The sequence below is a fragment of the Cyclopterus lumpus genome, chromosome 15 (assembly GCF_009769545.1).
Source record: "Cyclopterus lumpus isolate fCycLum1 chromosome 15, fCycLum1.pri, whole genome shotgun sequence".
In the NCBI taxonomy this organism is placed as follows: domain Eukaryota; kingdom Metazoa; phylum Chordata; class Actinopteri; order Perciformes; family Cyclopteridae; genus Cyclopterus; species Cyclopterus lumpus.
Genome location: NC_046980.1, coordinates 9616792 through 9629058, shown reverse-complemented (window position 1 = coordinate 9629058; position 12267 = coordinate 9616792). Strand labels below are relative to the sequence as shown.

Sequence of the window (12267 nt, the reverse complement as noted above, 5' to 3'; positions counted from 1 at the left end):
AAATCTTTATGTCAGTTAATAAACTGCTCTTTCTCTTGCACTATGAGTGATTAATCTCATCAGTAAATTGTTCCAATCCTCTAGATGCAGGATTTATTTCAAGCTATTTTTCTTTCTGGATATATCCGAACATTTTGCTCATAAAGTAGAACTGCAAAACCATCAAGAGTGTGCTCTTAATCCCCTGTAATTTAATAAACTACAGATATTACATCTATAAATCAAAAATGTTGTTAATGTCATAATCAGCCAGTGGTTATAGGGTTGGAGAGCAACACAAAATTGCTTTTAAAGCTCCAGCAGCGGATGAACTCCGCCCATTCCCGAGCTCACTGAAGAGGAGTCAGCATCACACATCCTCAGCGCCAGATCAAGCCTATAAAACAACGTGCTCTCCACTTCAGTCACAACAGATGACAAGATCTCCCTGAGCCAGGACTGTCTGCAATGTAAGTCTGTTTTATGAACATTTCTATCCTAAAATGTTGGTGGATGAAGAATAGATACATCTTTCAAATAATCTCATGCGGGAAACTGGGAATGAAACAAATGTCCCTTATTTCTTTCAATATCTTTCTCTTTTTGATCTGCAAACACATTTCTCATTGTTTTTCTCTGTTGTTGTCTCTTACAGACAAAGAGGAAAGAAGCAGAGATTTCTTCAACAAAATCTTCCAGTGGGCAAAATGAAAAGACTCAATTCTCTGATGCCGTGTTCTTGAATGGATGATATTAATAGACTGCTGGCAAGCACAGCTTCCAAACCTCCTAAAAGAGCACTCTTTGGACGTAGTCATCGGCACCACAACTCATCCTGATGGGTTGCCCTAACTTCACCAGCGGAAATGAGACCTTGCCTGACAGGAACCTTTACACAGTGCAGACCTCTGTGCCTTTAACGATCCTTGTGGGCATCCTCATCCTGCTAACTGTGTTTGGAAATGTAATGGTAGTCATCGCTGTGATCACGAGCCGAGCCCTGAGAGCACCACAGAACTTGTTCTTAGTCTCTTTGGCATGTGCAGACATTCTGGTCGCCACCTCAGTGATGCCATTCTCTTTAGCGAATGAACTGATGGGTAACTGGTACTTTGGTAAAGTGTGGTGCGAAATCTACCTGGCTTTGGATGTGCTCTTCTGCACCTCATCCATCGTTCACCTGTGTGCCATCAGCCTGGACAGATACTGGTCCGTCTCTCAAGCAATTGAGTACAACCTGAGGAGGACACCGCGCAGGATTAAACGCACGGTCTTCATAGTTTGGGTACTGGCGGCGATCATTTCATTCCCTCCGCTCCTCACAATGAAAAAGGACGAGGGTAAAGAAGATAGCCCTAAATGTAAAATCAGTGAGGAGAAATGGTACATCATATTCTCCAGCACTGCCTCTTTCTTCGCACCCTGCCTCATCATGATCATGGTGTATGTTCGGATATACCAGATTGCCAAGAAAAGAACGAGAGCCCAGCCAGGTGAAAGGCAGAGAGAATGTCGCAATCCCGAAGACACAAAGTGTGGCCACGACCCTCTGGAAAGAAAAGGTGGTCGAGATATCAATGGGCTCGACGTGGAGGAAGATCCCTCCTCGTCTGATGGGAATGAAACCATCCTTTGCTCCCTGAAGAAGATGAGGGGCGTACAGACAACTAAAGTGGCCCAGGAGAAGCCTGGAGAAACCTCTCCAAAGCCAGAGGCGCAGCCCTGCGTGAGAGTGAGCAAGTGGACAGGACGGCAGTACAGAGAGAGGCGCTTCACATTTGTTCTGGCTGTGGTGATGGGAGTGTTTGTTCTTTGCTGGTTCCCCTTTTTCTTCACATACACACTCACCGCTGTGTGTGACACCTGCTGTGTCCCAGAGACATTGTTCAAAATGTTCTTCTGGTTTGGTTACTGCAATAGCTCACTAAATCCCGTTATATACACGATATTCAATAATGACTTCAGGAGGTCGTTTCAAAAGATCCTTTGTAAAAGGGACAGAAGGGGTTAATACATAAGATTTTTTATGTATACATTTGGAAAACAGCATTTTGGCCATCAATATACAGGCTCCTTATCAGCTGTGGAAATATAACGCGAAAAGATATGAAAAGTGAAAAAATGTGGAATGTAGCATGTTTTGCTTTAGTGTTTTAACATTTAGTGTGCTTCCACATCGGTAGATGTTTGTAACATTAAATCATGCAACAGCGATCTAATGTGCACTTTGTTTAACAGCTGGTGTTACACGGTGACAACCTGTGAGTTCACATTGCACATTTGTGACAACATGGATGATACATTTTCTACACGTATGTGTTCATTTGTAACCACGGTTAAATGTATCAGATATCATCTCTCTTGGGTACTGATTCTTTAGACTTTAAAAGGCTATAAAGAATGACCGATTTAATAATAATAATATCAATGTTTGTAACATAAAGGCAGACCACTAGGGCTCACGTCTCAGACTATCACCCTTCATTGATCAACCTTTCCAATTGATAGACCATATTGTAGCACAAGAAACATTATACTCAGGTTGGTTGTGCCATCTGCTACGAATACTGCAATCCACTGAAAGGTCAATAGTTTGTAAACAAACAGGGCCAATTATTTGATTATGATGGAAAGCTCAATCATGTTCTCATGACAGTAATTATCCTGCAAGAGGAATGCCAAAATGCCAAAATGATGAATATTATTCAGAAGGAATGCCTCTCTCGCTCTGTAATTGGACATAACAATGACAAATTTAGGAAAGTAGATTAACTAACTAAATATAATAATCTTTGTTCAATAGCAAGAGCACAGGAAAAATACATTATCCACATACCCCCAACAATCTCCTTCTCTCATAACAAGCACGAGAACATGATAACTATATGACAAGGAAATTACGCCTAGGAGGTACAAGTGGCAGAACAATATTGAATGGAGTTTATCATGAATTATATAGCCCTTCATATCAGCATTAAATCATCCCCTGGAGTCAAACAAAAAAACATTCAGCAATGGAGATATGATTGGCTGCAGCAAGGTTAATTAATATCCACACAAGCTTATAAATGTGGTGTTCTTCTACACTTGGTCCGCTATCAGCATTCCCCATCTCTTTTCATTTTTAGCACACTGTTAACAGCCCTATGACCTTTTTTATATCCACTTTTCTTCAACAAACATACTTGTGGACCTCTATCAGTCTGTGAACCTGAAATAAAGTCAATGCACCGTCCATAATTGCGTTAACTTAGCAAACATTTCTACCAGCCACCTATCGTATAGACAGTAAATAACATAGTGATTCCCATGACTTGCTCTCTGGGACTCTGGTGTTTTGAGATTCCTGTGGTACACATGTTTGGGTTCAACCATGTCTCTGAGTCTTAAAATACAGCATATCCTAAATGGCAAACCACAGACTCACTGTATTGCTACTAAAGTTCCCACGAACAATCTGACACAAGAAATATTAGACAACATTGGTATTTGAGAAGCTATGCAAGATAAAGCTGTTTTGGAAAAGTTCTTCAATCAATATGAAGTTAGGACTGACGCTGACAACCGATATCATTATGTTGAAACTGTACGGAAAAAATTGTTAAAACTTAAATATATGTTTATTGTTTTGGGGATATTCTAACAGAAGTAGCAATTCACATTCAAATACTTAGCAATCCACATTATGTAACATTTAGTAGCTTAAAATATTTGCAAGACAGCCCTTAGAATATTTCTTCTTGGCTCTTATCGATGGCACATCAATATGTCTTTGGAGATTAAAGTGCAACCATTGTAATCGAAACGCATCCTTTAAAATGAGTTAAAATGACAGGATAACAGGATGCATACAGTAAATGTTTAAGGCCCATACTCTCCAAGCAATAGAGATTCAATGTCAAAATAATCATTACAGTAAAGACTAATGAAACAATGTAATCACCAGAGGCAATATCTCGTGATTAGCTTGTTTAATGGAAACCACAAAAGCATCGGCGACCTATTGAATTAATCACGTGTTACTGAATGTTTCAGTGACGTTTTGTCTCGGCCTCACTCACATCTCTTTAAATGCCGGTTGGTTACAAACTGTAAACAGTTGGTTACTATTCCCAGCGTCGCACACGTCCACTTTCGCTGTCTGCAGATAATGATTTATTTCCCCCTCTAAAGGCCACTTCAGAACATCATAATTTATGTTGCTGACACCGATGCTTGTAAAACTATGCTTTATAAGCTGCTTCTGGCTGGCGTTCCCACAACTTGCACACAGCTTCCCAGTCAGTCAATTCCTTTCTTTTATTCCGTTCTTATTTCTCCCGCCTCCAGCTCAATAGGTGCTGTTTAAAGCTGCTCGTCGTGCATCTTAAAGAGGCGAGCGGATTAAAGACCAAAGAGAACCGACTCCATCCCAGAGATAGAGATTGTCAAGTGAGGATTCCACCGAGTCAGACAGAGGCATCAAGACCAAACTGACATCTCTAAATCAAAGTGATGAACAGAGTGTTTTTAATTGAATGTTGGGTCATTCATTATGGATTGAGCCCAATGCATCATGCACTCTGGGGCATGCATTACTTCCCCTCTCCTTAAATTGATAAGGATGTGAGGTAATCAAATAATGTTGTGATGGATGTAGGCAGCTGAAAGATCCTGTTTAATTTGCCTCATGCAATCACTGTTACTTTCTCTACTCTGCTCACCATCGCATCTGCAGGGGGCATTTTACTCCAAATAAATTGTCTTGTTTTAAACCATAGTTTTTGAATGTGTGTAATGTATTTAATTAGAATATTTCTAGTCGTCCAAGTATGCAGAAGATGAAAACTGAAAGTATTGGTATTTTCTGAATGACTGGCCAGGCCTTCTTTTCTTTTCTTTATTTTCTTTTCCGGTCCTTGAGAAAGGAATTTGTGTTATGAGTGCTTAGGATTTTAAAGGTTATCTTCAGCCTATATTTTCTTAGCTCATTGAAAAAGCAAAACATCCTTGTTCGGAAGGGGCTCAAGGAGACCCCGGGGGAACGAGGACCTCGCTGGGAGTTAAGAGAGCCAAAGCGCATTGGGATGATGTGGAATTTACTAAATATATCAGATGTATCAACAAACGGAAGTTCATTCTTTGGGTCAGCCAACATACTCTTTACTCATACATAATTAGGTTTAATCATATTTTACCTTCTCTTGCGTCCACATATACAACACAAATTATCTTTTCATTTTGAGCTTATTAAAAACTATTTCTGAAGTTGTTATTTTAATAAACAACTAAATCTGTATTCCAGGTAATTCTGATCTTCCAGTAACAACGAGTGCCTTTCGGTATAAGTGTGAATGTGGGGAAGTGTGCGGGTATGTGTGAGAGAGAGAGAGAGAGAGAGAGAGAGAGAGAAGAAAAAGAATGGGCAATGGGATGAATATTAGTTAATTTATCTTGAGAGACTTTAGAAATATGACACAGTGAGTAAAAATCTAATATGATTAGACACTTCTTCTTGCTCATCACCATCAAAAGCAGAGCTCCTCTTCCCCCGTGAAACTCATGCTTTATATGCTCTGCAGCGAATGCTCATTGATACCACATTAAATTGCAAATCTCCTGCTCCGGACACCATAATTCTTCCTTAGCCATCTTGTCCTGTCTGTGCTATCGATCATATCCAATTCCAGTCTGACGTACTCTCCTCCCCGTGCACAAAATTCTGCACAGCACCCCCGCCCCCACCCACGACATTTTCTTGGATGATGTCGGCTCTACACACATAGAGTAAACGCCAACTCCTGATCAAGTTTACTCGGCTTGTACTTTATCTGTCCTCACCAGCCAGCTGTTGTGGACACGAATGCATCCCTCAGAAAGAGCAAGTAGTACCACTTCAACCAGGACATCTCTCTGGGCTCACGGCTTTTCCGTTGTCATCCACTTCAAGGGTGTCAACAATGTGTTGAGCTCTTTTTGACTGTTCTCGGGCAACAAGGCACACCTACTGACTACTGACGTGGATAAATCATAAGTTAGACAACATGATTACTATTTGAAATGAAAACATGACATGGCCACATTATGCAGATAGAGTGGAATCAATATCCAAGGTTATTACTCGCAGTATCAATTTTTTATTTCTAAGGGCGTCAGTAATGGTTGTACATTTTTTTCGCCATGTTTGCTGATGACATCAATTTTCCAGGTAAGATAATATACCATATATTAGTAAATGAAAGATTTAAAAGACAGAAGATATCGATTATGTATGGCTACATTTCTATAACAACATGAATAAAAGGCAATCTAAGCAAGATACTTTTTTGAGATGTTTTTGATTGTGCTCAGGCTTAAATATTCTGCAAAGAAATTATATTTTCAATTTAATTTTATGGGTTTAGTTTCACCTTTGGGGACAGTTAAGTGCTGTTTGGGTTCCAGCTTCACGGGTCTCTAATAGCTTTTTTAAAGCATAGGAGTGGATATTTGAGTGGTTCCACTTTGGTAACCAAATTACAAATGACCAAATTATAATTCTGAAGAGTAGTGATTATAATATGTCTAAATAGCAACTGATTCCTTCTTTTTGACATATGTATGATTGGCCTACTACTTGGCGCCTCGTGTTGTTATTGATTTGTATTAACAGGGTTCCCTTTCCTTCACTAGCGTTAGCTAGCTAGTTTTTACACATTAACGCTCACCTGCGAACGTTAGTTGTTTTCCCCAAGCTGTTTAAAAAAGATGGCAGCCGGAAGTGAAAAATGTGGCTTACACTAACGGTACTTGAGTACGAAGGGTTCGATCCCCATTGATGTATAAGGAGAGCATGCTTTACATGTAAATAAGATTAATATAAATAAAGTAAATAAAAAAAGGTATATGTTTCTTTATTTTGATTAATATTTGTATCACTTGATCCAGTATGTGTTCTCCATCTTCATCCATCACGGTGTGGTTTGGATCAGCCACCAAACAGGACAGGATTAGCTGGTGCCAGCCTGCCTCCATCCAGACTGGCAACATCACTGCATCCCTCCACACTCTGCACAACGTGTTCCAACTTCTCCCCTCTGAGGGGCTACAGAGCGCTGGACACCAACACAACGTATCTCTGACCAAAAACATCAGGTAGATGGCTCTAAACTGATATGAATATGTACATCCTGTACATATTCACCTCTTAAGTGGTGCCTTCAAGTATTCACCTGTTACTTTATTGTTGTGTGTGTGTGTGTGTGTGTGTGTGTGTGTATATATCTGTAGTTTTAATTTGTTCTTGTGTGTCATGTTGTACCATGATTACTGTACTCCTCATTCTGGCAATGGCATCATATGGTACCCATAGTATATTTCCTTTTACCTTTTGAGTTTTACTTTATTAATTATTTCTCTATCTTGAAAACAGGATGTGACTTTCTTGTGCTCTAAGACATGAAGTCTGATAATGGTAGATTATCTGTGGTGATCAGTGATAGACTTCCAGATGGTAAATTCTGGTTTAATTTAATGGCCATAAGTGGGGTCGGGGGGGGGGGGGGACTTCCTTCCTTGGGGTTTTGGGCAGCATTTGTTTTCCGTGTCTTTCCTCTATACCGTTTTGAGTTGCTTTGGCTTTTTTCTTCTAAAACTCAAACATTGTTTGTGTGAGTACAGAAATGTGGCAAAGTACGTTTTTCCTGTTTTTGTTGTTATTTAATATATTAATCAGATTATGTGTGAAATCTAAATAAAGCAAGTCATGTGGCACACTTGAAAAGGCAAATAGCTCATCCAAGCAATGGAGAGATATCATAACATTGAAAATGCATCCATTCTGGTTCATACGCCATCTGGTGAGAGGCTTTTTGTAATGAGAGCTGGGATGTGAAGCAGATCCCAACATTCATAACACTTAACAAAATTACAGCCAATATTGCATCCATCATACATTCTGACAGCACTACATGAAAATATAAACAACTTACACCAACAGAATATAATAATATTTGAGATATTACCTATGACAAATTATTTTTTGTGTATGTTTCCATAAATGTTAATTTAGTTATTATTGAGCAACATAGACGTATGCACTGTTCATTCATTCAACATCCCTGATGTTGTCATATTGTATGTTGTATATTAAACAGAGCTGAAAATAATACCCTAATAATGAATTTACTGCTCTCTCAATACATGTGACAAAATAGGAAAATGTGCTTCTGAATATACCCTGGAGATAATGATAGAAAATTAAAAAGATGAATAGCAAAACAAAACCCTGACGCCGCACCAAAAGGAATTTAATGAACAACGCTTGTTTGTGCTTCCCTGATTTTTATGTTGGATAACTACAATGCAAACTTTTTTTTCGTGATTAACCATCTCTGTGTTGAAGTGACCTATAAGCTCAAAGTATTCCAGACATGGTCTGCCAGGAAAGACAACAAAAAGCCCTCTCAGTTGTAGAAATAATTGAATTTTGCAAGATGAGTCATATCAATCTCCATGCTAGCAAACAATCAGTCCGTCAATGGAGACTCAGTATGAGGTTTTTCTTGGTGAATATCCTTCTATGTTTATCGGGTAAGGACGCAAACCAACTCTAAACCAGAAAGCGTACATTAAATCACAGATAGGGACTATTGGACACTGATCAATAGAGCACAGAGACAAATAATATAGATGTATAATGTAGTATATGTACAGATTGACCAGAGCACATTTTAACTTGCTGGCCATGTGCATGAGTGTGGAGGGGGGGCTATAATAAGTACGATTCAAACAAAATGTTAAATAAACAACCACGTGCAGTCTCTCTCGGGAGTAAACATCATGTTGTGAAACAAACCTAATATGATGAAACTTGCCACTCGTGTTTATTGAGGTCGTGGAAAGAAGCGTGTTCCGGGGCACGCGCACGCTCTCGGGTGGCAGAGCCGACCTCGGTCTGCGCGAGCCAATCACATTGTAGAAAAACATAATATTGCGTCATTGTTATTGTGGTAGCTGGAGCTCCAGCAGTTGACAAGAGATTTCACCCTCGAACGCCGCGTGCCATGTCGCTCCAAAAGAACATGTCGTCGGACGAGAGTTTGCAAGGTAAGCGACGAGAACGGCGCGTGGCTCCCCGGTGTTTAAACTACCGAGAAGCCAATAGTTCAGAAAACACACGGTGACGTTAGATCACGCTTGTTTACGTTAAGGCTGAGCTTAACAGTCGATGTATCTCGGCCTGCTCAACGTTACACTATTGGACCCCGCAGAGACCACAAAGTGGACAACCCCGGTGGCCCAGTTAGTTCACGAGGCTCCGTCGTCATCCGAAATGGTGCCTTCAAGGCCACGTCCGTGTCTGTGTATTGTGCTGTCGCTTCAATCGCCTGTGTTGAGACTACGTGTCTTTTGATTTAAGGTTCCTGGGTGGAGCTGCATTTCAGTGGCTCTCAGAGCACCGGCCATCACGGGAGCCAGGAGCGAATCTTCACGTCCGTGCAGGAGGAGGGTGACGTGGAGAAAATGCTGCTGGACGCGCAGCACGAGTCGGGCAGGAGCAGCTCCAGGGGAAGCTCTCAGTGCAACAGGTTCGTGTGTGGGGGGGGGGGAAAATCATATATGTGTGTCTGAAATGACCAAAAGAGTGTGTTGTCTTCCTCACGACAGCCCGCTGAGAGCCCAGACCCCCCTTCTACTGTGGAGAGGCTCAGAGAACAGCTCACAGGTATATTTGTTAGAACCACTTGGGACTGTATCCAAATCTATTATCCAAGTCTATTTTTCTATTTTTATTCTTTGTCTATGTTTATTGTTTTTCACCTTTCACAAATTCTTTGTAGGCCTATGCGCAATGTACTTGGCTAATAAATCATTCTGATTTCTGATTCTGAATTTGTCTTTTTAGTCAGATGAAGACTTCCAAGAAAGAAGACGTGAAGTAGAGAACGCGATGAAGAACAACGCTGACTGGATCAGGGACTTGTCCAGTCGACCTGAGAATAATCCACCAAAGTATGTATAGCCCCCACTAATTAGCGATAGGTAACTCTCAGTATTGGGTAGGATTTGTTTTGTAATTTCAGTGGTGCTGTTTTAGTCAACGTAATTATTACGAGATTTAAGACCAAAATGTGTCAGAAATAGCTGATGACTTTGCCCCACTTGGCTGCACGTGTAATCAATACCAATAGAAACACAGGGAGTAATGATTACAGAGTGGGTAGTCATTAGAGTGATGCTGGAGCTCACGGAAATAGGAAATGGTTAACTCTATTGTACTAATATTTTACACACATTAGCTTAAACGTATATTTACTTTACATCCGTGATTTGTAATTGTAAGAATGAAAAAAAGATGTCTGCGCGAGCAGTCTGACATTCGACCGGCACTCGTTGATTTTAATGTATTCAAAACGGTGAAACATTAATGTGCTCCTCCACAGGGAGTTCCTGCTGAAGTACCCTAAGCGCTCGACCTCGCTCAGCATTAGGAACACCAGCGTCATGAAGAAGGGAGGCGTTCTCTCTGCTGACTTTCTGAAGCTTTTCCTTCCTTCATTAATCATTTCTCACATACTTGCTGTTGGCTTAGGGTAAGCAACATGATTTAATCTCTAACTCTGGCAATTACAGTATCTCAAAAATAAGAATAAAAACATTCAATGAGAACCTTTGGAGGAAATTACAGAGGGATCCTTAAAAGAATGTTTAAAGCCACAGATTTGTTGACCAGATTTAATTGATGTATCTTCATATAAATAATGGAAACATTTGACATACAGATTTAATAAAAAATGCATTTGGTATTTTTCAAATGATCATACAACAATAGAAATGTTTTCCTCCTGTTTATAAACACTGCTGATGCAAAACGATCTTTAACAGCACCAACACAACGTGAATAATTTAGTGGTTATCGAGTGTTAGTCTCTGAATTAAATGGCCTGTCAATCAATTTGAGAGTGATAGATCCCAGTCCAGTTGTTTGCTGGTGAAGCAACAGTTGTATAGACATCTGTACTATGCCATTCATAAACATTGCTCTTACTTCTATGAACCTCTAACATGTAGAATCAAATAGAACATTTTACCACAACAAAATACAAAACCTAAATATCCAGAGGGCAGTGGCAACCTATACGGTTTCCTCATGTTCAGTGTCTCAGACTTAGTGGGTAAACGATAAAAGGTTGTATATTTTGATCCCAGCACCATCTTACTTCACGCGTTTGTCTCTTCCTTCAGGATATATATCGGGAAGCGTCTGACCTCCCACAACACCTACTGAGTAGGAGGATGGTGGTGTGTTGCGACACCTTGATGTGACCATCGATGCATGCCTTAAAGTGGGACCTTCTGATGACCGAAGGAGATGTGGTCATGTGACGCGGTCCACATTTAGCTCACACAAGCGTGGATCTTCCATTGCTGTGTCGTGGCGTCTGCTCCAGAACACAACAGTGACCAATCCTCTGCTCCCAGCTGTGGCGTCTGGCCTGGGGATGACCGTTCCGCTGCTTCCTGCTCCTTCAATCTGCAAGTTAGGGAACTTTAGTGCACGCCTTTTGCCTTTCTCGTTTTGCGGTGAGAAATCACTTTTTGATTTCAAATGATGTATCAAATGATTTTATTTTTTAATCAGCTTTGAAAAGTGTTTTGAGCATTATTAAGCACGGATATGGTCCACTGTGTTCATCCAATGCAAAATAAAAGTTGAAAATACACATCTGGCCCTGACTGATTCATAAGCCAGTTCACACCTAGAAACATGTAAAGAACCACATGCAGATGAACACAATTAAAATTTTATTTAACTTTGGTCAAAATAATAAACAAGTGAATACATTGCCACCATGTTAGGAATCAATGGACAAAAACAATGCATGTGTTTGTTTTAATGTCATCAGTATATGTTGTGTAGTCAACCTTCATTTCTGCATTCACAACTACGGAGATAAGATCCACATTTTAAAATACGTGGTTCAAATTTGGGTGACATCCCTAGTAAATCAATAAGGACACATGTATGAGGCCTGTCTGAATGTTCTACTATTACATGATTAGGAGGCACTCTATCATAAACTGTATGGTGTGCAATTTTCCTCCTTTGTGTTTTCATAGACAGCCACATATAGCAGCAGTATACGGAGGACATAACTCTATAAAATAGGATTTACAAATAATGCACATGAGGTTTGTAAAACGTTTGGGGACATAACTTGTAGCGGTCACTGATAGAAGTGGGTATTAAGGCTGCAGATTCCCAGTGTCTTGGGCCCCACCATGTGCCATGTAGTTTCCAGCCTGCATCCAAACACATGGTCAAAA

At 40.2% G+C, this 12267-nt stretch overlaps 2 protein-coding genes across 2 annotated transcripts; both read left to right on the top strand.

The window, feature by feature from the left end:
- The first annotated feature begins 817 nt into the window (after window positions 1–817).
- Window positions 818–1990, top strand: LOC117744186 (alpha-2A adrenergic receptor-like). Its single transcript, XM_034552344.1, has one exon. The coding sequence runs from the start codon at window positions 818–820 to the stop codon at window positions 1988–1990; it is 1173 nt and encodes a 390-aa protein (XP_034408235.1).
- A 6919-nt stretch (window positions 1991–8909) lies between these two features.
- Window positions 8910–11663, top strand: bnip4 (BCL2 interacting protein 4). The gene is made up of 6 exons (XM_034551900.1): window positions 8910–9045; window positions 9359–9527; window positions 9607–9664; window positions 9845–9951; window positions 10383–10532; window positions 11185–11663. The coding sequence occupies exons 1-6, from the start codon at window positions 9003–9005 to the stop codon at window positions 11225–11227; spliced, it is 570 nt and encodes a 189-aa protein (XP_034407791.1). The 5' UTR covers window positions 8910–9002; the 3' UTR covers window positions 11228–11663.
- The last annotated feature ends 604 nt before the right edge of the window (window positions 11664–12267 follow it).

Excerpts from the sequence above, each read along its gene's own strand:
- LOC117744186 (XM_034552344.1), top strand. The coding sequence starts at position 818 with ATGGGTTGCCCTAACTTCACCAGCGGAAATGAGACCTTGCCTGACAGG.
- bnip4 (XM_034551900.1), top strand. The coding sequence starts at position 9,003 with ATGTCGCTCCAAAAGAACATGTCGTCGGACGAGAGTTTGCAAG. Across the intron at positions 9,952-10,382 it reads CCTGAGAATAATCCACCAAA|GGAGTTCCTGCTGAAGTACC; the intron begins GTATGTATAGCC and ends GCTCCTCCACAG. Across the intron at positions 10,533-11,184 it reads ATACTTGCTGTTGGCTTAGG|GATATATATCGGGAAGCGTC; the intron begins GTAAGCAACATG and ends CTCTTCCTTCAG.